This window comes from Antechinus flavipes, chromosome 5 (assembly GCF_016432865.1).
Source record: "Antechinus flavipes isolate AdamAnt ecotype Samford, QLD, Australia chromosome 5, AdamAnt_v2, whole genome shotgun sequence".
In the NCBI taxonomy this organism is placed as follows: Eukaryota; Metazoa; Chordata; class Mammalia; order Dasyuromorphia; family Dasyuridae; genus Antechinus; species Antechinus flavipes.
Window position 1 is genome coordinate 210,985,780 of NC_067402.1, and position 27,162 is coordinate 211,012,941.

At 33.4% G+C, this 27,162-nt stretch overlaps 1 protein-coding gene across 1 annotated transcript; it reads right to left on the bottom strand.

Annotated features, from left to right (window-relative positions):
- Positions 1-1,300: 1,300 nt before the first annotated feature.
- RXYLT1 (ribitol xylosyltransferase 1) lies at positions 1,301-25,677 on the bottom strand. The gene is made up of 6 exons (XM_052000720.1): positions 25,393-25,677; positions 23,703-23,873; positions 19,001-19,103; positions 6,526-6,837; positions 4,503-4,673; positions 1,301-2,451 (listed from the first exon to the last, which is right to left on the bottom strand). Exons 1-6 carry the CDS (start codon positions 25,571-25,573, stop codon positions 2,031-2,033), a joined length of 1,359 nt encoding a protein of 452 aa, XP_051856680.1. The 5' UTR covers positions 25,574-25,677; the 3' UTR covers positions 1,301-2,030.
- Positions 25,678-27,162: the final 1,485 nt, after the last annotated feature.

Sequence of the window (27,162 nt, forward strand, 5' to 3'; positions counted from 1 at the left end):
GAGCTCTATCAAATGTTTCCTCTGGAGAAAGTAGGGAATCTTTTTGCTTCAGTATTTGAAGAAGAATAGCAAAATGTACAATTTGTGAGCCTGGAATTTCATTGCTGGTGATTTTCTTGAAGATGCAGAATGATAGAACTCTGCTCGCTGAGCAAGCTTAGGTGAGACCAGAGATTGGCAGTTAAAAAAAAAAAAAAGGGTAATATCTAAAACTCTTAGAAGAGGGAGCCCTTTCTCTGGAACTGCATCAAGGAAGCTATAATTAGAATATATCCTTTCAGCCCTGAAAAACTCTGCAAGCTTTCCTTTTCTTTATTAGTAAGGACTAAGAGCATCTGGGTCAGAGGATTTGTCCAAGAGCACTGTTGGATACTAGTTGCTTGAAGGAACGAGGATCTACAAGAGAAACTTAGGAAGAACTGCAGGTGGACTTGCTGTAAAAAGCAATGTTCGAAGCTCCTAGCTAGGAACTAACGGAGGAAGCAAGCATGGGCAGTGCCTTACCCTGACAGGAGTCAGGGTAGGAGTCATCTCTGACTTAATCATCTCATTGAAGGAATCCAGAGCTTTGAGGCGGGGATCAAATGCCTAAGACTTAGCCATGATAGTTAGGTGGATGTTGGTGGGAAAGAACCTGAATTCAAATTATTCTTAGAGACAATCAGGGAAAGATGCTCTTTATCAATCCCTGACTGATAAGATTTTCTCTTTAAATGGATCTTTTGTTCTTAAGTAGGTCTTGAATTTCTCACATAGACAAAAAATCTTGACCCCTAAGTAAACTATCTAATCAGAAGAACAAGTTATGAATAGTTATGAATAGAAGTAGTATTAGAGATTATCTAGTCTACTTCACTTTATGGACAATAAAATGGAACTTTAGGAAGATTAAGTTACTAAAGGTCACACAGCTACATTTTATCTGTGAGAGCTATCGAGAGGCAGTATGTCACTTTAGTTGATAGAGGGCTAAACCTGGAGTTAAGAGTGACCTGGGTTACTTTGTTAGAATGAATTCTCTCCAAGGAGCTATTCAGAATCCTGGGAAATCTCTACCCCAAACTCTATGCCAGTGATCAGAACTTTGTTTCTAATCCCAAACTTGATCCTCTTTTTCCTTTGACTATCTCTGACACCAGATCCTTGGGTGGACCCATGCCTTGCCTACATAGCCACATTATCTTTTATAGTCAGTCATCTGACCAGTTTGATCTTAAGACAGTAGCCCTTGTGGGACTCTGCATGGTGGTTGCTGACAAAATACACAATTACTTATAAATAATGCAAGTTAATAAATACATTTGATCTGCACAAAAAGGCATACAGGTCTTTACTTGTACCATACAGGGTAGCCTTTGTATAAGAACCATAGGATTTTAGAAAATGGGCATATAATATGATAAGAGTTTAGAAAAATTTTAATTCCACTCCCTGTTTAAGGACAGGAAGATGGAGGTACATAAATCAATATACATTTATACATCTATTCAAAAGGACAAAAAGAGTAGTCTTAAGGATAAGAACTACAGAATTTTAGTAAATGAGCAAATAGGGTGAGAAGTTAAAATTTTTAAGAAAAAAATTAATTCTTTTTTCTGTCTCAACACAGGAAAAGTGAACTATATGAATTAATATACACTCTTTATATTTATATATATATATACATATACATAAATGTGTCTTGTGAATATATATATTTTTTCGTCTGTGTGTGTGTGCATGAATATGTGTCTTACATATATGTATCTACCAAAAACCCTATCAGGGTAAGCCCAAGGATAATGCCTTAGAATTTTATAAAGTGGGCAAAAAAGGTGAGATGGGTTAGCATTCTGAAGAAAATATTTAATTCTACTTCTTGTTTGAAGGCATGATGACTGAGCTACACACAGAGAAGTTCAGTATTCCAATGCTCAATAGTCTAATAACTGTAATCATAAAACACATTTTTTCTTAAAAACACATAATACACTAAAAGTTTTGAAAAGTACATTTTCAATCATCTTTGAACTCTGAGTTCAAATTAACAACTAAACTTTTTTATCACTCATCAAAAAGGAGCGTTCTAAAATTTTAATGAATTTCAGTTTGAGTTGTGCTTTGAAGTGCTGATACCACGCAAGTAGTGTTTTTCTCCTTTCAACCTTTTCCTGTAAGCTCATATTTTTCTCTTTTTCTAAAATAGCAGGAAGTTGTTTCCAGTCTTTAATGAAGATGAAGGGGGCTCCCATTGCCTTAAGAAGCTGCAGTGGAGTTCTAGGAGAGGTGGATGCATTCCCACAACTTCCTGGTGTCATTACATCTTCTACAACAGGAATAGAGCCATAGGAACAAGCCTCATAAATACGGTAACATTCAGTGTTTACTCCTACAGGACACAATGTGAGATCACTTTGAAGTAAAGCATCTTGATAGTTCTTCAAACTTTCATCTGTTTCTTCAGGCTTCCACCTAGAAAACAAAAAAAGAAATGTGAATTCCCATTCTATACTAAATTTTTTCTTCAGACAAAAAAAATCATATTTTAATATTCAGAACATCAGAAAATAAAAATCTCATCTAAAAAGAACTATTAGCATTGAGATTTGTTGATGTTTAAATTTATAATACAAAAGAAAAATTTTGAGACTACTGCTGAAGTTTTTACAATTACCAATCTTTTTATCCAAAAACTTCCTAAAAACTTTTATGACTAATATTTAAATATATTTTTTCTATTTTTCCCTCGTGACTGCTTTAAAATAAAAAAAATTTTACTTTTTAAAATGGTATTTTATTTTTCCAAATACACATATAATTTTCGACATTTGTCTTTTTTTAAATTTATAACTATTTTTTTAAATAGCAAGGTCTTTAACAATGAATGATTATAGACCGTTCAAATAGTTCGTGTATAAACTAAACACTGCAGTGCCAAATCTATTTCATGAAAATATTAAAATGATATATAAGAATCTGAAAATGGAAAGAATAGTGGGGCTAGAGAGTATAGAATGAAGCAGTCTGTGCTGGGAAAAACATGGTTCCAAGGTCATTAATTTTCTTTTTTATATACATATATATATAAAGCTATTTATTTTCAAAACATATGCATAGACAGTTTTCAACATTCCACCTTTGTAAAACTTTGTGTTCCAATTTTTTTCCTCCCTCCCTTCCTCCTCACTTCTTCCTCTAGATGGCAAGTAATCGAATATATTCAACATTTATTTTTGTAAGACTTCGTGTTCTAAATTTTTTCTCCCTGCCTCCCATATCTCGCCACTCCCCAAGATAGCTAGAAATCTGATATAGATTCAACATGTGCAATCCTTTAAACATGTTTCCATATTTGTTATGTTGTGCAAGAAAAATCTGATCAAAAGGGGAAAAAAAAAAAAACACAAGAAAAACCAACCAAACAAAAAAGGTGAAAATATAATGTTTCAAGTCACATTCAGTTTTCATAGTTCTTTCTCTGGACGCAAATGGCATTTTTCCATCCCAAGTCTATTGGAATTACTTAGAATCCCTTTATTGCTGAGAAGAACCAAGTCTATCACAGTTGATCATCACATAATCTTGTTACTGTGTACAATGTTCTTTTCACTGTTCATTTCACTCAATATCAGTTCATGTAAGTCTTTCTAGGCTTTTTTGAAATCAGCTGCTTATCTAAATTTATTTTAAAAGTTGTTGGGAAAGACTTTGATAGTCTAGAACAAAGAATCTACTAAAATAATTTTAATTAAAATTTCCTGCAGGGCTATTAAAAGCACATAATAAAATTTTTCTAGACTAACTTTACTGAAGTATTTAAATAAAGGGATTCAAATAATGCAACTCCAAGTTCCTCCAAAAACAACTTTAAAAAAATTCTAAAAATTTTCAAATGAGAATCCTACATTGATATTGATAGTCTGTCCTGGGTTTTCCCCCCTTAAAATATTTATTCATAGAATGTCATGGAAAAAAAATGAGATGGTCCACAATTCCTGGAATTATTATGATAATATTTATTTGATACTTTATGATGTGTTAAATGAAGCAATCAGAAAGTTTCGTTTTAAGTTTTTTTTCTTCTTGCAAATGGTTCCCATTCTTCTTTTTCCAATTACAAGGTGTTGGAGGTATTGAAACTGATGTAATGCCAGCTACAGAATCCTGAAACAGCACAATGAATGCCAATGAGATAAATACTACATCTTCCTGGCATTCATTACATTTCAAGGATGTCAAATAACCTATTAAATGCTACTGAGGCAAACTCTAGCAAATGGTTTTGCCTTTGACTGTCAGTATTATTCCAAGTTCACTCCAATGGAACTTTTGCCCACCTTAAAGTTCTACTTTATATTTGTATGATCCCCCAATCACTTTAGACATTTCTGTACTTTCTACAGGTAAACTATACTGAGAGTTCAGGACACTTCTTATGGACCTTTCATGAATGCCCCAGGTTAAAAAAGTCTTCCGTCTGATCTTGGTAAACCAATGGAATGTAGAAATGAAACAGAACTTACTCTTCTCTGGTTGCAATCCAGCACAACTTATTGTTTTTATCGTGTTTCAAAATGTCCATTAGTGTCTCTCTAGATGAATTTTTATAAATTGTTCCTAAGAAATTACACAAGAACGGTCTCTCATCATGCAACAACGACCAGCTAGGTTCCACCACAGGAAAATTCCTATATCTATAAAAATAAACATACAAATTAGTGCATAATATTTTGCATTTCAATAACGAGGAATGAAATGTAGATCAAAAGATTAAGAAACTCAATTGTCACTTCTTTCAAACCAACTGTCAACAAATCATTTTTAACAATTTACTCATGTTGATGAATATTAATGACAACTACTTCTTTCACTTTATATTAGAAAGAAAGATTATTTATCTAAGGTGAATCTGTATTTCCTTTTTATTCTTCCCATTACCAATCTACATTTATTGGTAAGTAATATTCAAAGCTTTGCAAAGATGACTTGTGCATAATCCCAGCATGTTGGCTGGTTGGGAGGTACCTAGAGCAATAGTTTCCAAACTTTTGTTTTTCTAAGTTTTACAACATTTTACAGTATATCTGCAAATTAAATTAACTGTTAAACAAAATCTGTAAAATAAATATTCAATAATAGTATCTGTAATTAAAAGTATATTATCATAAAAAGTGGCTATGAATTCTTTTAAATTAACTTGTAGTTTATTAATCACAATGGCATTGAAAAATACTAGTATTTAATTAAACATTTGACATTATACAGTCAATAGAAGCCATTCTGTTTCTTCTACTTGTCATACTCAGTATTTTGTTGGTGCTAAATAAAGAAAAACAATGATGATAGAGATTTGTAATAAAAATAGTGGATGCTTGTGGCTCAGACTGTACAAGTTGGGAATGACTGCTGCAGCCCTTTCAATTTACAGGTGAAGAAACTGAATATGAGAGAGGTTAAGTGATTTGCCCAAGGTCAAAGAACTAGAAACAGAGTAAGAAGAACCAGATTTGCAGAGCACTGTTTTTTCTACCATATTGCCAAGTCTTTTTGCTAATTAATTTTTAAAAATTGCTACCAATAAGAATCATATGATTTTCAGATTGACTCTTCATTCCTCCATGAAACATAACAGAAACCTGTTTCATGATGTTATTGTGTATTAGGATAAATCAGAAATAAATCATGTCTTAAAAAAAAAATCTAACAAGCCTAGTATAATATGATTAATCTATAAGGAGAATTCTATTTTGCTCTCTGTTTGTAATATATCAATGCAGTTTTCTTCAATAATTTTTTGAAAAATGTTGTCTAGGTAGATTTTTTAAAAATCATAATCCCAAAATTCTTATATTATCTCTCCTGAATCTATTTTCTAGTTCAGTCGTTTTGCCAATGAGAAATTTAACATTAAAATATATATATTTTTAAAATTTTGTTTCATTGTATCTTGATGTTTCAGAGTCATTAGTTTCCACTTGTTCATTTCTAATTTTTAAGGAACTGTATTCTTCAGTAAGCTTTTGTACTTCCTTTTCTATTTGATTAATTCTATTTTTTAGGGAGTTATTTTCCTTCATAAATTTTTGTATATCATTTCACATGCTATTGACTCTTTTTTCATGATTCTCTTGCCTCTCTTTTAGCCTCTCCTGGATGTGAAGTTTAGCAGGTGGCCTGCTCCAGGGATAGGTTTTTGTTGCTGGGTTGCTATGGTACCAACGTGAGTTATTAACAATCACATATGTAATTACGTATAGACTCATAAATTATCACTTTATCCTATAGGCAATAAAGGAGCCAATAAGGATTTCTGAACATGATAGTAACATGATCATGGAATCAAACATCAAACAAAATATTCTGCCAAAAAGAATTTTTAAAACTCTGAATTCATTCTCTTAGTTGCAAAGTCTTGCTTCTATACATTTTACTTGTCCCTAATGATTGTGGACAAAAGTTTAAAAATTGATTCTATAATCTTCCTTTTAATGGTATAAAAATTAAAGTGTTCATCTGAAAGACAATGTAATTATATTTTATACTTACGTGGCTACCCCTAAGGGCCATTGGAAAACATCTTCTTCATTTATCCAGGGGTTATCATAGATGACAAAAAGTAATTCCACAAAGCCTCCATTTTTTTTTAGATACGGATAAATCCATTTGTTATTGCATTGTTCATTTCCAAGTAAGACAACAGCAACATGCTGGAGTTTCCGAGCCTCTACTAAGGTTTTTGTATAGAGTAACCACTGTGTGGCGAAAGAGATCTTTGTATCTTCTCTTCCATTTAGAACAAGCACCACGTTATCCACAACTGAAAAGTATCCTGGGAGTAGGGTTGGACCAGTGATGAAACTGTAATATTAGAACAAAGGAACTTGACATCTGGAAATGTTAAGAGATTTATTACTTCAAATCTTGTCAAAATTCTACCCAATTCTTCATGGAAACATTTCCTATAATTGTATAGTTCATGTTTATGTACAGTTGTTTTGAAGCCAAATTTTAAATGAAAGGGTATGGCTGCAGAGTGTTGTCAAATAATCACAGACTAAGAAAAAACAGCACCCAGAATATGAGGTGTTATGGTCAAAAGCAAAGATAAACACATTTGGCTGCATGGTTCCTGAGCACCTTCCAAGGATCAGGCACTGGGGATAACAAGGAGATGATATACTACTTGAGAGACATTTATACATATGTATGCATATAAAATCAATATAAGTTATTTGTGGGAGGGAGATAGGGAAGACCAGAAGCTAGAAAAACCAGGAAGAGTCTCATGTAGGAGGAAGCACTTAAGATGAGCTTCAAAGGAAATGAAGGATTCTAAAAATCCTAAAAAGAGGGAATGCATTCCAGAAATAGAGGATAGCCTGAGCAAAGACATATAACATATAACAATAAGACCACAAGTTTGGCTGAACTGATGTTCCAGTGAGGGATTCTTATATAGTCTTAGGGCTGTGCTTGAGTCTCTACTGCTTGACATATTATCAATGATTTAGATAAACATATAGATGGAACAGTTGTCAAACTTATTTAAAAAACAGAAAGAAGGGGAGAGATAGCTAAAATATTATATGACAGTCAGAATCCAAAAAGATCCTGACAAGTAAACAGTCAATTTTAATAAGAAAACTAGAAAATTTAATAATTATAAAAGTTTGAATTTCAGTTCAAAATATCTTCAAAAGTACATTAAATCCAAGCTACCAATAATTCTATGTCAAAATGTTTCAAATTGTTATTAATTAGGGAAATATAAATAAAAGTAACTGTGGTTTTGTTTCACAAATATCAGATGGCAAATAGAGGAAAGTGATAATTGTTTGAAAAGCTATGGGAAAGCAAGCACACAAGGCCACTGATAATAGAGCTGTGAATTGGTCTGGCTATTTTGGAAAGTAATTTGAACCTATGCCCTCAAAATGACTGAACTGCAATACTGCTGTGAACAAATTTGTATCCCAAAGAGATCAAAGAAAAAGGAAAAGGACCTCCATGTACAAAAATATTTATAGTAATTCTTTATCAAAGACTGAAATGGGAAACTAAGGAGGTACCTTCTAATGGGAAATGACCAAATTATGATATATGAATGTAGTAATATTATTGCATCATAAGAAATGATGAAAAAAGACAGTTTCAGAGGAAACTAATTAGAACTCTGTGAAATGATGTAGAGGGAAATGAACAGAACAAGGAAAATCTTTTATCCAAAGAAATCATTACAGAAAAACTTTGAAAGACTTTAGAATTTTGATTAATATACTACTCCATGAGTCTAGAAGATTGAAGATGAAACACACTACTTACTTCTTACCAGAGAAACAATGAACTTAAAATGGAGAGAGACAGAAAGGGGAAGGGGGTTATGTTTTGGGGGATGATCGACATGAGAGTTTGTTTTGGCAGGACTATTTCTTTTTATGATTAAGTTTTATTTTTCATATATTTTTATTGTCCATGGACAGGAGGGGAGATAATAGCAAGTACAGATTATAAATGTGTGTGAAAATAAATTAAAACTTTAAAAAACATATATGAAGGAGGGGATTTGCTATAAGAGTCTTCAAATGACCAACCTCTGACTATTTTTGGTTTGCTAGAGGTGGATGCATGTGAAGAAGGGAGGCTGTGCGGAAAGTAATAAATGAAACATTTAAAAAAATAATAATAATAGACGACATTTATAAAGCATTTACTTTGTGCCAGGCACTGTGATAATTGTTTTACAATTATTATCTCATCTGATCTTCCCTTCAGAAGGCATTAAGTCCTATTACTTAATCTACATTTCTTTCCAAAAGATCACAGAAAACTGCCACAACAATGAATTTCTTTTATAACAAGTTTCCAGTAAAACTGTAAGGGGAAAGTAATTTTAACTTATAGCTCCAGTAAAAAAAAAATGTAGAGTTAGAAATTAATGTAATTATGTATAGGAAAGAATGAAAAGAGCTCTGAATTGTTATTACAATTAGGTAGGTTAACACTGTAATCATGGATATGGAATAAAAAATAACAAAGAGAAACAACTTCAGCAAAACCTTGGAAGACTTTATGAAATGATAAAGAGTGAAGTGTGTAGAAACAGGAGAACAATTTACATAGCAATATTATTAAGAAAAAGTTTTCAAAGACTGAAGAATTTCGATCTATCTAATAATCAGTCATGCCGACAATGGAACAACACCTTGACAAAGGGGTGATAAACTTAAAGTAGAGAATGAAGTATAAATTCTCGAACATACCAAAGATATATTTGTTTTGTTTTATTTGACACAAGAACTGTTTTTCTTTTTCTAAATGGGGGCAAGAAAGAGAGGGCTACTTACAATGTTTCCTCCCCAAAAGAATAAATCAAGTCATACATAAATAAAGTTAGCACAATTCTAAAAATAACAAGATGACTTTATAATTTATTTATCACTGCAAACTGCAGTGATGTTGTTTTACATAAAATTCTGTTTTTCTGTTCTACTATTTTTTTTGGTATTCATGAAATTCAGATTAAAACAACAACACCACCACTGCAAAAGGTATGATTCCTGAATTCAGAGAGTACAATCTAGTAAAAGGAAAAAAATCAACAGATATGAAACAAGAATATATAATTAAGTCATAAGTGATGGTTTGCGTTGTAAGTGGTGCAATTCCAGTAAGTGGGAGATCAATGAGAATTGACTAGGACAGGGAACACTGGAGAGGATATTCTAGGAAAAGGAAAATGAACAATAAGAATGTGAATCAGTAAAGAGACTCATCTAATTAGAAAGGAGGGGACAGAAGAGGAAGAAAATGAAGTGGGATAGAGAGAAAATGTATTAAGATTATGAAAAGTCTTTAAAACTGAGCAGACTTTAATTAGCTTCACTATGGAAAAGAGAATAGTAAAATATAACTTTATTTTTTCAATCCTACTTAGATGACTGAAGGAATGATGGTACAATTTATAGAGATGTAGAAATTTAGAGAAATAGTATCAAACATTAAGTTTGGTTATGCCAAAATTGAACTTGTGTCACAAATACATTTATCATAAATTCAGAAAGTTTCAAACTTTTTTTTTCTTGTTCTTAGTACAATATTGATTTTCAGAAAATAGGAAAGGAAAATACAGCTATCCAAAATGTCCTTGCATAATCTGAATTTAAGAAGTTTATAATTAATTTAAACTTGGGATGTACCCTGAATAACAAAATGGAAACTTTAAAAAGGGAATTTTTAAATTTATAAAATAAAAAACCTGAGTGTTGACATTTCTAGAATAGACAAAAACTCACAATTACATATACTAAAGCATAAAGAGCTTTTTAAAAATAATTTAAGAAAAAATGTTATATCTTACTTTGGGATACAAACTAGAGCTATATTAACTTCATTAGTAAAGGGGATTCTATAGTCAGGAAAATTCTCTCTACAATGCAGGTTGGAATCATCTCTGTACTTTTTTATTCTTGGACAGTTACCTAGATCTAGAACCTGCAGAAATTAAAATTATTTACCCCTGGTCACACAGGTAGTATGTATCAAAAGTAAGCTTAAATTCAGTCTTTCTGGCTTCAAGGCTAGTCCCTTATCTATTATACCATACTGCCTGTTACTTTTAATAACAGCAGTTAAAAAAAATAATAAATATCAGAATGTCCTAAGAACTTTTCAATATAAATACTCTGAATAACTACACAGCCATATTTGCACAGAAAAGTAACCAAAGACCAGCCATCTAATCAGTTTCTTGGCTAAAATATCTACAATTCAGCAATTGCAAAACTTTTGTAAAATTGTGATTCATTTTGTAGCTACAACTAATTAATTCACTAAACTATTTAATATCATTAAACTTTAAGCTACAGGAAAATAATTAAGACCGATCTCAAAGGAAATTTTAAATCAATTCATGTGAAAGAATTAGAAAAGTAAAATGTGACTACAGGTTAATTTCACAGCTTTAGCCCCTGGTAGCTTTCCACTTTTTAGGTCAATGCATCATGTTTGGTTCCTGCTTTCTATTCATCTTGACTTCTCAGGCCTGACACCCTGGCCTAGCCCTTCTAGGGCTCTAATTCCAAAGTTCTAAATAATCCTAGGCTCTAGGCTCTTTCTATTCTAGTTTTTGGGTCTCCATGGCTAGAAAATTGAAGTACAAACCTCACTTTGTCCAAAAAGATGTGCACAATGCACTCAAATACTTCTTTTACCTTCATGAATTCCCCTTTTCATGTATAAAAAAGGAAGAAATTTAAACAAACAAAAAAAATAAAAACATGACTTTTTATATCTTTTGCTTTTTAAATTTGCAGATGACACGAGGCTGGAAGGAACATTATTTATAAGCTGAATGGCAGAATAAGGATTCCAAAAGATCACAACAAACTAGAATAATGAGCCAAATCTAATTACATGGTTCCCTATGAAATTTTGTTTTAAATCATGTTTCAAAGTGTTTGATGAAGAAGGCATTGAAAGACAATAGTTCATGTGAAAAAGACCTAATAAACTGCAAATAAACTAAAAGCCCAATATAAGAACAGTTTATATTTTAAATCCTCCCCCCTACCCTCTCCCCCCCAAAAAAAAATGTGCAGTTCTTTTAGAAAATATATTCTAAGGCAGTCAGAGAAACATTTGCTTAAATTTGGAACTATGCCCAAAGAGCTATCAAAATGTGTGTACACTTTGATCCAACAGTGTTTCTACTGGGCTTATATCCCAAAGAAATCATAAAGGAGGGAAAGGGATTGCAAGGGTCCCTTTGATGGCATTAGGTGCAATACTCTGCTATATTGCCCATAGATAGATCCAGGATGTAATCCCAGGGTGAGGAGGAGCACTAGCACACTAAAGCTTGTAGCAGCAAGAGAAGATGGACCCTGATCACAGTTCCAGGGTGAAAAGGAGAGCTTGTGATTGCTAACTGTTCAGAGCACAGATCAGAAGAGCAATGACCACACCTTTCCTTACATCATGCTACCCTTGAATTGAAAACTTACAGATCCCCAGAACTGGCTCTGAGAGCAGCAGCAAAAAAGATCTGAAGCTTGGGTAATGCCCTCTTCCCCATGGGTGTAGAGTCCTACTTAAACACAGAGTTATAAGTGAAGAAACAGGCTGTAAAAATGAGCAAATAGAAAAAGAACCTCGTGAAAGGGAAAATCAAAACACAAAATTAGGCCCCTAAAGAAGTCTTGGAAGAGCTCAAAAAGGACTTTCAAAATCAAATAATAGAGATAGGGGAGAAGTTGGGGAAAGAAATGACAGTGATGCAAGAAGATCATAAAAAAAGAAACAGCTTGGTAAAGGAGGCATAAAAAATACTGAAGAAAATAAAACCTTAAAAAACAGAATAGGCCAAATGATAAAAGAGGCACAAAAATCCAATGAAAAGAAGAATGCCTTAAAAAGAATTGGCCAAATGTAAAAGGAGATACGAAAGGACATTGAAGATAATAATTTCTTAAAAATTCTAATCAGGCAAGTGGAATCAAATGATTCCATGAGAAATGAAAAAAAAATTAAATAATGTAAAAAAAAAAAAAGGAAAAAAAAGAAGAAAATATGAATTGGAAAAATTGACCTAGAAAATAGATTGAAGAGAGATAATTTTAAAATTTTTGGACAATATAAGTTTTTGTGGTAAAAAAAATACTACTAAGAGGACAGTTAGGTGGCATTAAAGTAGATTGCAGGACCTAAAATCAGAAAAATTCATCTTTTTGATTTCATATCTGGATTCAGACACTTAATAGCGGTGTGATCCTGGGCAAGTCACTTAAGCCTATTTATCTCAGTTTCCCCATTTATAAAATGGCAAACCACTCCAGTATTTTTGCCACAAAAATCTCAAAAGGGGTCATGAAGAACTGAACATGACTGAAACAATTAGACAACAAGAAAGTCTATTAATATCCTGATCCTTTTTCAACCTGAGGAGACCGATTAAGCACAAAAGGAGAAAGACTGATTGAAGGAGCAGTAAATAAAATAAAAAAGAAAAAGACAATAAAAACGATAATACAAACTAAAAGATATTTTTTAGAAGATGAAAAAATCATTAAACATTTTGCTAATTGCTAGAGAGAAAAATCAAATGAACAAAATAAAAAAAACGAATGAGGTGGATTCATAAACAAAAAGAGAAAATAAAATCATTAGAACATAAAACATAATTTTATGCTAGCAAAACTCAGAATTTATATGAAATGATTATCTACAAAACCAACTTTGAAGATAAAGCTCTCTCTTGATACTCTGCAAATAAGGGATCTTATTTCGTTTAAAAAAAAAAAAAAGGACCTTTTGGAAGAATTGGTGATAGTTTTGTGGACTTGAATAAAGTTGAATGAGAGCTTTCATTGAATTCCCATAGAAGGGAGTAGTTTTCTTAATAGGCTTCTAAAGGCCTCCAAATTTGGTAGCATTTCCCCCTAGAAAAAGGGAGTAAAGTTTTAGCAGGTAAGCAATAGACCATTGGTTGGGTAGCAATTTTGTATAAGTCCTAGAGAACAGTATCCAGGCTCTGGGACAGGTTACAAGAAAGTCCCATAAAACTTCTTGGTTACTTTGCTATATAAGAAAATAAGGATTCTAAGAGGCACAGATGAGGAAAGAGTGTATGAGGAATATCTAGCTTGTGGGAAATGGGATGTCTTGCAAGCAAGCTAATTTGGCTGAACTGTCAGATGCAAGGAAAATAATGTGTAATAAGCCTGGATAGGTAAGTTAGAGCAGTATTTTGAAAGGCTTTAAATGCCAGAGAATCTGTTTTTAAACTGGAGGAAAAATAGAGGCAGTAGAGCTTTATGAAAAATATGACATGACAACCTGCCATCTGGGGGAGAAGGAAAAATTGGAACAAAAGGTTTTGCAATTGTCAATGCTGAAAAATTGCCCATGCATATATCTTGTAAATAAAAAGCTATAGTAAAAAAAAGAAAAATATGTCAGATGCAACCGTGGTTTACGAAAATAAAACTATGTGATACCTCTGTGGAATATGAGTTGGAAGTAGGAAGGAAACCTCAAGTAAGGAGACAATTAGAGTATTTCAATGGTTCAAGGTGACAAACAATTAAAATATAAATTAGAGCATGACTATCTGAATGGAAAGAAAGGGACATATGAAAGAGATGTGGGGGTTAAATTGATATCACAAGACAATTAATTGGATAGGGCAAGAGAGCTGAGGTAGTTGTTTGTCCTTTAGAAAGCTGATGTTACACCCAAAGAAAGAACACTGGGAAATGAATATAAACTGCTTGCATTTTTGTTTTTCTTCCCGGGTTATTTATATCTTCTGAATTCAATTCTCCCTGTGCAACAAGAAAACTGTTCGGTTCTGCACACATATATTCTATCTAGGATATACTGTAACCTATTCAACATGTAAAGGACTGCTTGCCATCTGGGGGAGGGGGTGGAGGGAGGAGGGGAAAAATCGGAACAGAAATGAATGCAAGGGATAATGCTGTAAAAAATTACCCTGGCATGGGTTCTATCAATAAAAAGTTATTAATAAAAAAAAAAAAGAAAGCTGATGTTATGATTTGCAAATAAACTGTCTATAAGAGAGGCAGGGTTGCACAAAGGCCCCAGCATTCATTCCTCTTTCTTCTGAGCTACTGAAGTCCAATGTCAAGTTACAGGTCACGCTGCCTAAAGATGGCCCCAGAGCAAGAGGGAGATGAGAGAGAGGGAGAGTCAAGGATGTCCCCAAGATTGTGGACATTGGTAAGTGAAGAGGCAGTAGTGCTGTAATCAGAAATTAAGATGTGAGGGAGAGATGTGGGTTTTGAGGCAAAGAAAATAAATTATGAATTTGAGATGTCTATGGGACATTCAGGGCCCAGCTGGTGCTATGGATTGGAATGAGAAGAAAGCATCTCAAAAAATGCCTGGCAAAAAGTAGCTATTTCCTACATTGTAGAGGGCAGGGGCGGAATGTGAACCCTAATCCAGGCTAGAACTTCAGGGAAGCCTGTACCTAGGAAAACATGCTCATTCATCACTCTCCATGACCTGAGTTTGATGTGTGTGCAGACCTCATGACTGAGAAAAACAAGAAATTGACTAAAAGGATATGTTTAGTCAGAAAGAACAAGGAACATAACTTCCACAGCTGTTTATACACTATTGTGGATTTGCTCTATAAAAGTCTTGTCCTTCCAACAACTAAGTGGAATGCTCACTTGCATCCTGTCTGACCCGTGCCTTTCTTATAAGCTTAACTCTAAGCCCAGGTTGGGTCTGCTGGATGGACCCAACACTCCATGTTAACTTAATTGGACTGAACTGAATGTCCATATTAACGTGTTAGTCCTTCTGAATGTATGTCAATTTATAGGTTATTGGATAAAGAGCTCATATTTAAGCACAAAGTCTAAAAGACTTCTCCTTGGTATCTTCTGCTTCTTTTGTGTGATTCTACTTTCATTAATGAACACAGAAGCCAAGGAGGGGGATGAAGTGTTTCAGAGGGTGACCCTTAGATCATAGGAAAGCAAACCTATGCAAAGTTCTTCTGGAAGGACTATCCATTAAAGCTCTTTTGCTTCAAACTTTTAGAACACATGAACCCACACTTAACACCATATACCAAGATAAGATCAAAATGGGTCCATGACCTAGGCATAAAGAATGAGATTATAAATAAATTAGAGGAACATAGGATAGTTTATCTCTCAGACTTGTGGAGGAGAAAGAAATTTGTGACCAAAGATGAACTAGAGACCATTACTGATCACAAAATAGAAAATTTTGATTACATCAAATTAAAAAGCCTTTGTACAAATAAAACTAATACAAACAAGATCAGAAGGGAAGCAACAAACTGGGAAAACATCTTCACAGTTAAAGGTTCTGATAAAGGCCTCATTTCCAAAATATATAGAGAACTGACCCAAATTTATAAGAAATCAAGCCATTCTCCAATTGATAAAGGGTCAAAGGATATGAACAGACAATTTTCAGAGGATGAAATTGAAACTATTACCACTCATATGAAAGAGTGTTCCAAATCATTATTGATCAGAGAAATGCAAATTAAGACAACTCTGAGATACCACTACACACCTGTCAGATTGGCTAAGATGACAGGAAAAAATAATGATGAATGTTGGAGGGGATGCGGGAAAACTGGGACACTAATGCATTGTTGGTGGAGTTGTGAATGAATCCAACCATTCTGGAGAGCAATCTGGAATTATGCCCAAAAAGTTATCAAATTGTGCATACCCTTTGATCCAGCAGTGTTTCTATTGGGCTTATATCCCAAAGAAATACTAAAGAAGGGAAAGGGACCTGTATGTGCCAAAATGTTTGTAGCAGCCCTGTTTGTAGTGGGTAGAAACTGGAAAATGAATGGATGCCCATCAATTGGAGAATGGCTGGGTAAATTGTGGTATATGAATGTTATGGAATATTATTGTTCTGTAAGAAATGACCAGCAGGATGAATACAGAGAGGACTGGCGAGACTTACATGAACTGATGCTAAGTGAAATGAGCAGAACCAGGAGATCATTATACACTTCGACAACGATATTGTATGAGGACATATTTTGATGGAAGTGGATTTCTTTGACAAAGAGACCTAACTGAGCTTCAATTGATAAATGACGGACAGAAGCAGCTACACCCAAAGAAAGAACACTGGGAAACGAATGTGAACTATCTGCATTTTTGTTTTTCTTCCTGGGTTATTTATACCTTCTGAATCTAATTCTCCCTGTGCAACAAGAGAACTGTTCGGTTCTGCAAACATATATTGTATCTAGGATATACTGCAACATATCTAACATATATAAAACTGCTTGCCATCTAGGGGAGGGGGTGGAGGGAGGGAGGGGAAAAATCGGAACAGAAACGAGTGCAAGGGATAATGTTGTAAAAAAATTACCCTGGCATGGATTCTGTCAATATAAAGTAATTATTAAATAAAAATTAAAAAAGAAAAAAAAAGAAAAAAACCTATTATGCAGGTCAGATTTTTTTTTTTCCCCTTGATAAGAAAAAAAAATAATAATGAATAAATAAAAGCTAACGCTGGATTTTAATTCAGGTCTTTCTGAGTCCAGGTCTAGTTCTCGATCCATTGTATTATCTAGCATAAGATAACTACTTTGCTTTTGATTTTTCCTGTATTCTAAGCACTTTGTCAAGGGAATGATATTCTTATTGCCAGTCTGCCATCTTTGTGTAATTTTGTAATTCATTAAATTCTGTTTTTCCTTCTCTACCAAAAAAAAACAAACAAAAAAAACAAACTTTTAGAACAAACGGTCCCTCCTGTATCTCCAAACTCACCAGAGAAAAAGCCTTTTATAGAAAGATTCTTTTAAATACCACGTGGAAAGAAAGATTCTCTTTCTCTTCAAACATGCCTCCGGAGAGCAATACTGTCTTATGAGAGTCCACTTTGTTCAATTCTTTGACAGTACTAAAATATGAGTGCCTCAAATTTTAAGAGTCTATATGGAATGCTAGAAAAAATTCCTATTTGATGAGCACATATTCAAATTTATAAGAATAAATGGATGATTATCAAATCTTCAGGTGACTCAAAACCAAGCAAGAAAATTAATATTCTGAATTAAAGACTTGGAATTTAAAAGAAAAAAAAGATTCTGAGAGACTAAAATGATAAACTATCACTAAGAAGATTAATGCTAATTAAAGTAAATTAAAAGACCTACTTTAGATTAAAAAATCAGTTTAAAAAACTACATGATGTGGAAGAAATGGACAGAAATTCATTCAGTTTAAAAAATCCTGTGGGTTTTCATGCACTGCAAAATCACTATGCATCAAGAGCATGACAATGCAGACAATAAGGTGAATACAACACCTAGAAAAGCTAAAACTTTATAGCTATCTTGTCATCAAATTTAATAAAAATTTGATGCTTTTAAAGTGAGATTACTTTGAAAAGATCCACATGGAAAAAATTATCTTTTAGGAATACAAAAATATACAATAAAGAATTTAACTGGCAATAAAAACTCAAGTGACATTAAGTATTTAATTATTTCTTTATATTGGTGAGGAAGAAATAGAAACTTAACAAAAATAGGATCTTTGGCTCATATTTTCCCAAATAATACAATTTTTGCTAATTCTTTTAAGTAAAGAGTTATAGATTTCTATTTTAAAATCTTTCATGAATAAAACAAAATCCCTATAAAATTAAGGATAAGCATATATAAAACTAAAACTTAAAAAAAAAAACAAAATGAGAATATTAGTTTTACTGACTATAAAGGAATAATATGGTTCCCTCTGAGTACCATAATTCATGTTCCAAGCTTCTTAAACCATTTAATAAAGTTCATGTATAAAGCAATGTTGTAACAAGTCAGATCTCAGAATGTCAGTAACAACCTTCATAATGATTTGGTTTAGATTAATCCCCAAAGCACCTATGTCAATCAATTAAAAAGATATCTTCCTTATACCTCTACTCTCTAAGAATCTGCAAAGATTCAACATTATAAAAACTAAAGCTCGATCTCTTTACATGGTCAAGATCCATTTTTAAAATGCAATAGGCATATGCAATCAGGAAACATGCAAAATGCTTTTGGATTTATTTTAATGTAATTCTGTCTTCTTGTTAAAGCTGACTGATAATTAAAAATAATTGGTGTTCCAAAATTTCTTGACAAAATGTCCAAAGACACTATTTTAAACTTTAATTTGTTATCTGAGATGTTTATTTCTCTATTCTTTCCAGTAAGTATATTGAATCAAAATTAATTTAAGTAAATATATTTCTTTCTGACCAATTCTGTTCCTGCTTAGAAAGTAAATGTTGCTATAGCACCCAGCTTCTTAAATTGTGGTTTGGGACTCCATATAGAGTCTTGTATCTGAATGCTGGGGTCATGAAATTATGATTTTTTATCAGCAAATGTTTGATTTGAATATCTATTTTGGATGGAAAGGGGTCAGAAGTGGAAAAAGTTTAGGATCTGCTATCACACAATTAAAAAATTAAAAGGTTGCACAATTGGTACCGGAAATATGTTCTTCCTGCTCTTAAGTTTCCTTCTCTCCACTGAGCAGTAACATCAGCAGGTTCAAGTAGACCTTCAAAAATATGCTGCCACAGATAAAGACCTGGTAATCAAAAAATTAAAATTAAAATTATATATGTGTATATATGTATGTATATATGTGTATGTATACATATGTGTATATTTACAATACAGTCCTGTATAATGTAGGAAACTACTTATTTCAATTAGCTAGAAAAACATTTCTCTTTCTTTATTAATTTTCTCTAATTTAATTGTATGAATTAATATACCAATTAATAACTGCTTAAAATAAGCTCCATGCTAAAAATAAACCTATCAATATTTTAACATTACTGATATTCTAACTATTGTTTTATGGATTAGAATACTGTCTTTACTGTTCTCCTTTTTTTGTGGAGGTGGTGATGGGGAAGAAGGTGGGTTCACCAGGTTGGACACACAATGTCAATTTTCTTTTTTTTCTTTCTTTCCTTTAAAAAAAACCAAACTATTTATTGATTGGATTTATTGAATTATTTTTTCTTTGATCTTTTTTTGTCTTTTTCCTTTTTATGGGGGGGGGAGAATGAAAGGAAAAATCTAGGCAATCTTGTTAAATACCATATAATATCAATATTAGTCATTATTAAAATATACCCAAGTATATACAAACATAAGTAAGATTTCATCTATAGTAGCCCATGAATATTTGGTTGGATCACAAGTTTTAACATCTAAAAGTGAGCATTGCATAAATCTTTAAATCATTCTCTCTTGCTTAATTCAAGAGAATTCAAAATTTGCTCTAGAATCCTACATTCTAGTAGAATAAATAATGAGCTGATATATAGCTATATTGAGAATAAATATTACAAGAATGAATACAAATAAATACAAAGTAGTTAAGTGCAAGGTTATTTGGGAGAGGGAGCATTAGCAATTGAGGAAATAAAAAAAGGCTTCATGGTGGTACTGGAACTGCATTTCAAAAGAGAGAATTCTATGCAATGAGGTATGAGAGACATGGACTGCATCTCCAACACTGGAGATAGCACTAAAATGTGAAGATGGGACATAGAGTGCCACATATAATAACAATGAAGGTCAGACAAGGGGAAATAATCCACATGTATATACTTCAGAGAACTGCTAAACCGATATTCTTTAAGCACAAGTCTGAATTTAATCTTCTTAGGAAATGATTCCTTGCTTTCCTACTGCCTCTAAGATAAAATGTAATCTCCTCTGTTTGGTATTTAAAGTCTCTTACAATCTGGTTCCTGTCTATCTTTTTATACTTGTTACTCTTGACAAAATCTATGGTCAAGTCAAACTAGTAGCCTTGCTATTCCTTCTAATCCTTGGTTCTGTACTTCTGCTGACAGCTTCCCTTTCTGAAATGTACATCTTAAATTCTCCTTTTTGGAATTCATGGCTTTTTTGAAAGCTCAATTCAAGGGTAACTTCCTACTTGAATCTTTTCCTGACCCTCTAACCTAAATGCTATGATTTTCCTTTTGAAATAATTTATTTAATTGGTATTTACTTATATACAAGGATATTGTTTCCTTCCAAAGAATATAGACTCTAAAAGGTCAGTGAAATTTTTGTTTTTGTATGCTCAGAGGTTAGAATAATGCCTGATACATAGTAGATTCTTAATATCTGTTGATTGATCTGGGAGACTGGAAAAGAAATTGTCTATACTTTAACACAGCTTATACTTTAACAGAGATAGAAATGGTTATAGACAAAAAAGTAATTTCAGACATCAATGTATAAATGCAGATCATCTAAAGATTCAAGCAAGTAAGTACTGAAATAGAAAACAGGTTAAGGAAAAGAAGATCACATTGCATTCAATTTTAACAACTCCAAATATATTTACTGATGTGAATATAAGCAAAAATGTCTCTTGTTGATTAAAAAAAAAAACAATCAATCAATCTTTGGTCTAGTAGAATAAAAATACAGAGCCTTAAAGGTTCTCTTCTTGGAAGATGTTGCATATGTTAAAATCATGCAAGATTTTATAATGGGTAAGACCATGGAGATAACTTTGAGACTGAGAAGAACATTATATTTACAAGTTGGAAAATCCCTAGTAACCTTTAAGAAAATGTGCTTCCTAATCTGGAATTATATGAAGAGCATGGTTAAAATGTCCATAGCCACCGGAAACCACAGACTTCTCTGAAAAGGCAGTGACAAAAATAAAGGTCTCGAATACTTCAAAATATGTATAGTATTAGCACATTTTGTAGTAGCAAAGAACTAGAAACAAAGACCATCAACCGGGCAATAACTAAAATTGTGGCACACGAATGTAATGGAACATTACTGTGTGTGAAAGAAAGATTGATACAGAGAATCAAGGGCACACTTACATGAACTAATGCAAAGTGAAATAAGCAGAACTAGGAAAACATTAAGTACAATGAATATAACAAAATTAATGATAAAAAGATCAAAATAATAAAACTTTTAGTAGAGTTCCATAAACAAAATTAGTTCAAGAAGAGATGACAAGCTACTTCTTGGTTCTGAATGCGGTAAAGTCACAACTGGTTTTTTGTAGAGATGGAAAACTAGACTATAGAATACTGCATATGCCAAATTTTTTCAATATGCTACTTAGTTTCAAATCTTTTCTCCTTTTTTTTTTTTTTTTTTTTTTTTTTTTATTATAAAAGATGATTCTCCAGAAGGGAGAGGAAAGATATGTTGGGAAATTTAAGAGTTGTAAAATTAAAATATGTCAACACAATTAAAAAAAGAAAAAAACAAAAGCTTCCATGTTTTTGCTCAAGTATTCTTCACTTTAAGTTATCTCATATCTTCTTGGGTTTGGACCACTGCCTATAATGTCAAACTTTTTACAACATGTAAGTTTTGATAACCTTTTAGCCCTCTTTTAAGTTTTTCATTATAAAAGATGACTCTTTGGGTGGAGGAAAAGATGAATCAGAAAAGTCAAGTGATATACAAACAAAACATAGCAATTAAAAAAAAAAAGGAACATTTCCATATCTTTACCCTCACCTGTAATAATATTCTCAGATTTTCTTTCTTCTATACAAATCTTAAGCACATTTCAAGACTTACCCAAAACATGATTATCTTTCTTGGCATGCTAGCTATCCAAATTTATCTTCCTCTCTTTGAATTTCTTACAGCATTTAATCAATACTTAATTTTATAGTGTCTTTTTGGTGTTCAATATTGTTTTATGTATTCTAAGTCCAGTTTTCCCAATTTAACTGTGTTATGAGAGTAAAGACCAAGTGTTTTATTTCTGTGTTGCTCACAATGCTTAGTATGTGCAGAAAAAGATAGATTCAATCAACAAATATTATTGCTTACTGTATACGTAAGTATACTGGAAGAGAAGAAATATAAAAGTTGATTCTGGCCCTAAAGAAGGTTATAGTCAGAAAGGAAAAACAAAACAAAAGAAAACACTTTTTTTCATAACAATGAAGTGGATAAGTATAGAAGGATTAAATTCACCATGGGCCAAATAGAACTGAAATTATAATTTACGTCTTCTGATTAAAAATCAGTACTTTTCTAAAATACACTACCTTCTAATATATCATATTGATCATTCAATAATTACTTGTTAATACAATTAAGTTGAATGTAATAATGCTATACAGTACCTCTACTAATTTTTCTGCCTAAAACTATACTATAAATTTTTTTTTTTTTGGGGGGGGGAAGTTAATACATGATTTCATCAGTGTAAGAAACTCCCTCTCCTAATATCTACAACAATTTGCCTAAGGCACTGAAAGTGCATTTGCTTTGCCAGAGTCCTGCTGGTAAAAATCAGAAGTGGGTTTGGACCAAAGTCTTCATATCTTGAAGGCTAACTGTCTATCTACTATGCTAAAATACTACGCACACTAGTTTTATTATATTATTAAAGAGCAAAATAGGGAAAACACTGATTACCTTTTATGTATACACAAATACATGCATATTTCTGTTAAGTTGAAAAATGGCAAGATAATTTTGAAAAAGAATTTGAGTAACTTCCCAAACCTCCCCAGTTTATAAAATTACTACACTATTTGTAAAGAAAAACATCTTTGAAAGACTTAGGTACCATCTGAAATCATCTGACAGAGAGTTGGGGGAGTCAAGGTTCGGATGGAGATAAACATTTTCTGACATGAGCAATATATGAATTTGTTTTGTTTCTTTATGCTTATTTCCACGAGATTATTGTTGTCATTATTGTTTTTTTGGGGGGTGGTAACTCAGGTAAGGGAAATAGCCATAGTAATAAAAAAAAAAAGAAGGTCATTGTGTCAGTTTTAAAAATACACAGACGAGAACTGAAGGCCTTTAGAAGGTGATATAGACAAGTAAGACAACATTGCAATAAACATGCTTAACTTGGTATAAATATATATATATATACTGGATATAATAATAAGTGATTTGTGAACCATGTCCAATCCTTTTAATGATTTTTCTGTGCATACGGAAATATCCATTTGTTGATATTGATAATCAGAATAACAAGAATTTTTTTAGAATACTTTCAGTAAAATATAATATATGCTTTTAAAAGCTTAGTAATCAGTAATAGATGAAAATAAGATGCATTAAAATGCCAACTTAATATATAATGTTTACAAGAAACATTATTTTATGATACATTTTACTTCAATTTTATATAGTAACTCACCAATGGCAGCCTTTCCCCAGATCTGTACCTTGAGGTCTATATTTTCTATCTCAGGTGGCTTTTTTTTAAACAGCTGAGGAATAGTTTCATATCTGTGTTGTAAATCAAACTGCTTAATTTGATCATCTGGTTCCCAGGGATTCCATTCTTCATTTGTCAAAGAAGAGAGTTCTGTGTTTTAAAAAGTTATAGCATTGAAAAGCAAGTTAATATGGTATCAGAAACACTTTCAGGAATTCTTTATGAAAGATTACCAGGAGATATAAAGAACTTTAAAATGTATATATCTAAGGGGATATTTTAATGTAGAAGACAGGACATAATTTTAAGGCATAATTCTCACTAATCCAGATGTAGCTTTCTTCAAATAATTTAAATGTTAGATGTACCTTTTTCACCAAAAATTTAGTAGTTTATTGTGGAAATAATGAAAAAAAATTGATCTACTGTAATGTGCCCAATGTAAAAATTTAAAGGTAGTAGTTAGTTCATTATTTGAAACATTTCTGAGTTTCAAAAGAACTTGAGAATGAAAATGTGAAGTAATACAGATTTCCTCTCCAAAAGTGTAACATTTATTCAATTGTATAACTATTTCATCCAGACTGTCAAAGCTGGAGCAAATCTATTTCAAACGTTGGTGTAAAATACTGAATATTTAGAGTCCAAAGGGAAAAAATATGTTCCTTACTTGATATATCTTAATATGATGAGTTATAAAACATTCATATATATAATGTATGCATTTATAAAACTAAAAATTATATATAAATATGTAATTTTACATATAATATATAAATTATGTAATTATAAAATATAAAGTGATCTTTCCTGAAATCTCATTAGGTTGTAGCAGAAATGGGTGTCTTCTTATAGAGGTAATACCTAGCTTAGTCATAATTTAAAACCTGACTGTGCCACTTAATTTAACACTAGGGTCACCTTAGATATGACATTTAACTTTTCAGGGTCTCAAATTTCCTCATCTGTAAAATGAGGGAAAACAATTTCCAAAGACTTTCTCTTCTCACAAATCCATCTAAATTCTAGGATCCCACAACAGGAACAATTTTCAAATCACATTTCTGAATTTCTCTAGACATTTTTTAACAAGTATTATCATATGGATTTTTTTTTTTTTTTTTTGGTGAGGTCACACAGCAAGTGTTAAGCGGCTGAGGCCGAATTTGAACTCCGGTCCTCTTGACTTTCGGTACTCGATCCACTTCGCTATCTAGTTGCCCACCTCATTAGGTCTTCACACAATTAGGGAAACATACACAAGGGGCTGAAGTGCATCGTGCAGGGTATTATGATCGAAATTTAAAGTTGGGGGAACTGAGGCAGGTAGGTAGGGGTCACAGGATCAGGAAAGGTCTCAGGCGGGACTTGAATTCGAGTCTTCCCGCCCCCAACTCGGGGTCGTGCTCATGAGGCACCCCGGGGTTCTTGGGACAGGGCGGAGGGAGCGTGGCCAGAGAAGCCGGGTGAAGCCTCTTTCCCACGAGGACGCCGGGTTGGCCTGGCATGGGGCAGGGGGCGGAGTTTGTCTGGAATTAGTCTTCGCCGCCTAGCGGCTGCCCTCCCTCCTCGCCGCCGCCCCCACCCCCACCGGGCTCCTCTAGTAGGGAAGGAGGAGGGGACATAGAGGGAGGGAAGGAGAGTGAAGGGGGAGGGGTGAGCTCGTTACCTCCGCGGCTGCCGCGCCGTCCCTTTCCTATGGCCGTTCCGTCCTTAGGGCCTCGCGGGGAGCCTGCGGCGCCTCGGCGGCTTCGGCGATTGCCGAAGAAGACGCTGTAGGCGGCATAGAGCGAGAAGAGGCAGTATGCGGCCACGAGCGCCGAGGCCAAGCGCTTCCGCGTGAGCCGCATTCCGCCTCAGGATGCCATGGCCGCCGCCGCGGCAGCCGCGGCTCCCCGGAGCCAACCTGCAGAGCAGCGTGCGGACACCACCCTACTCCCCCTCACCCAATCCCCATTCCGGGAGGCGGAGATCCCGCTTCGGGTCGGAGGGCACGGCGAGCGCCCCGCTCCCCGGGCCGGGGAAACCGAGCGGCCGACTCCCTTTCTGCTCGGTGGGAGGCTGCGCCCACGTGCGCATGATCCGGCAGCGCGTTACTGGTGCTCTTATTCAACCCTCGGGCTCTCTGGCTTTTGGCTTTTGTATTTTTAAGACATTTTCAGTGAGCAAGCATTAAAAACAAACAAACAAAAAAAAACATCTTTCAACTTGCTGAAAAAGAAAGGAAAAAAAAGAAAACCCAATAAAATCATTAGAAAGAGAAAGAGATCCTTTAATGAAAAAGTAAAAAAGATAGACCTTGAATCAGCCCGGATCATAAGAAAGGAAGACCGATATCAACATAGGAAAAAAAAAAATCTTTGTAAAATGAAGGAAAGGCAACACGTAACTTGTATTTTAAAGTGTCATAAGAAAGGAGCAAAAGATAAAACCTTGTATGATAAGAAAGGGGGAAAAAAAAGACATCTTCATATAATAAGGAAACAAAAAGAATCCTTGTATTTTAAGGAAGAAAGAGTGAAAGAACTTTGTACCACAAGAAAGAAGGAATGAAAGAACTCGTATAAAAAAGGGAAGGAAAGGCAGAATTAATTCTTAAATCGTAAAGAAAGGAAGGAGGAAAGACAGAGCCTTTGTATTATATAAACCTTGTCAGATCTGTAGAATGCAGTTGACTTAATCTCAGATCCATAAATTGCCCAAGGCTCTGGTATTATTGAAATAGCCTGTGGCTATTTCATAAATATCTTAAACAACCTCTGGAATTCTCAAGCTTTCTCTACGGAGTTTTTAGGTGGTATGCAGAACAACCTACCTTGTGAAACCTTGGGATGTCGCAACAACCCCTTTGTACCTGCAGCTTTTTTCTCTCTGCTCAAATACATTATAAGAACTCCACATCATCCCTTTTTTGGGCTCCTCAGTACTTGGTGTTGTGTGGAATCTCAGATGTATATCCTAGCCTGAACTAAAGAACATAATTTTTGCTGTATTGGCAGCCTTCTTGTTAGTTCAGGTTGACAAAATCCTGTCATCTACAAAACTTGTTAGCCCAACAATTCATTGTCATGAGATGGGCAATATGCTTTATAATTACCTGGAAACATGGTTAATCATTACTTTGATCCAGAAGAAGAATTCATTTAGGAATTAATTTTTTTGTTGTTCACAATATTGATGTTATAGTGTACATTAGTAAGTCTCAAAGTATAGTCTGGCAACCCTTAGTGGCCCTAAGATCTTTTCACAGTCTAGGAAGTAAAAACAAAATTTTAATATAATGCTAAGGCATTTTAAAGTAGCTATGTGTTTCTGAATAAGGTGTTTTTGACTTTTCAGTTTCAGTTTCTATTATCTCCATTTTACATGTGAGAAAGTTTCTTGATCTATTAGTTTCCTATAGCAATAAAATCCAATTCTTAATGTTATCTTATTAGTA